This window comes from Chaetura pelagica, unplaced genomic scaffold (assembly GCF_000747805.2).
Source record: "Chaetura pelagica isolate M959 unplaced genomic scaffold, ChaPel_1.0 scaffold2223, whole genome shotgun sequence".
NCBI classification, from domain to species: domain Eukaryota; kingdom Metazoa; phylum Chordata; class Aves; order Apodiformes; family Apodidae; genus Chaetura; species Chaetura pelagica.
This window is the reverse complement of record NW_009952653.1, coordinates 3,485-4,476: the sequence shown is the minus strand read 5'-3', so window position 1 is coordinate 4,476 and position 992 is coordinate 3,485. Positions and strand designations below refer to the sequence as shown.

Below are 992 nucleotides of genomic sequence, written 5' to 3'. Positions count from 1 at the left end.
GGTGGGGGGGGGCCAGGGGGCAGCACTCGGCCCCCACTCGGTGCTGGACCCTCGCCGGGGCCGGGCATCCCGGGCACAGCGCCGCCCATGCCGCTCATGGCACTCTGCATCTCCGCCAGCATCCGCTGCTTCTCCCGCTTGGGGATGCGCCCGAAGCGCACCGCTGTGGGGGGACACCAGCATTAGGGGGGCAGCCCAGGCACCCTGACCCCCTCCCAACCCTGTGCAACAGGAAGAGACATGCGGCTCTAAGCACGTTTAAGAAGGGGACACGTCCCTTGGGATGTGCCTGACACCCAGGAGAAAAACAGCCCTGACCACGGCAGAGACTCATCCCAGGAGGGGACATGCAGCCCTAGGAATGGGAGATCCCACCCCTGGAGAGGATGTAGAGCACCAAACATGGGGTCCCTGGTTCTGGGGGGGGGGGCCAGGCTCACCATCACGGGACATGCCGACCAGCAGGCACTTCTTGAAGCGGCACTGCTGGCAGCGGTTGCGGTTGATGCGGACAATGGAGCAGTTCTCGTTCTTGAGGCACTTCTTGTACTGGATGTTCTGCTGGATGCTGCGGCGGAAGAAGCCCTGCAGGGTGGAGGCAGGGGGAAGGGGGTCACTCGGGGCCAGGTCAGGGGTTCACTCGTGGACCTCCCCAGCCCAGCAGAGGCTCTGCACCACCCCAGCCCCACTCGGTACCTTGCAGCCCTCGCAGGCGTGGACACCGTAGTGGAAGCCAGAGGCGACATCTCCACAGACCTTACAGAGCAGCACCATCCCGTTCAGCTCTGCAGAGGAACAGGGGTGAGTGGGGTCCTGGGGTGCCCACCCGGGATGGGGAACACCCACCTGCTCCCCCTGGCTGCCCCACTCACTGGTGACGGTGCTGCCAGGTTTGCTGGGCGAGCTGCGGCGCTGCTCATCCGCGGGGACCTGCTGCACTCCAGGGAAGTTCACTGAGGAGCCGTACGAGGACGAGGAGGAGGACGAGGAAG

The 992-nt window shown here is 65.6% G+C and overlaps 1 protein-coding gene across 1 annotated transcript in view; it reads right to left on the bottom strand.

Moving 5' to 3' along the window:
• Positions 1–897, bottom strand: part of LOC104385317 (nuclear receptor subfamily 1 group D member 1-like) — a gene marked incomplete at its 3' end in the record, with an annotated part of 2,319 nt that extends 1,422 nt beyond the window's left edge. Inside the window, exons 1-4 of the mRNA XM_009993755.1 lie at positions 873–897; positions 697–785; positions 441–585; positions 27–163 (exon numbers count right to left, since the gene is read on the bottom strand). Coding sequence (XP_009992057.1) covers positions 27–163; positions 441–585; positions 697–774 — 360 coding nt within the window. The remainder of the gene's footprint in view (positions 1–26; positions 164–440; positions 586–696; positions 786–872) is intronic.
• Between the last annotated feature and the right edge of the window lie 95 nt (positions 898–992).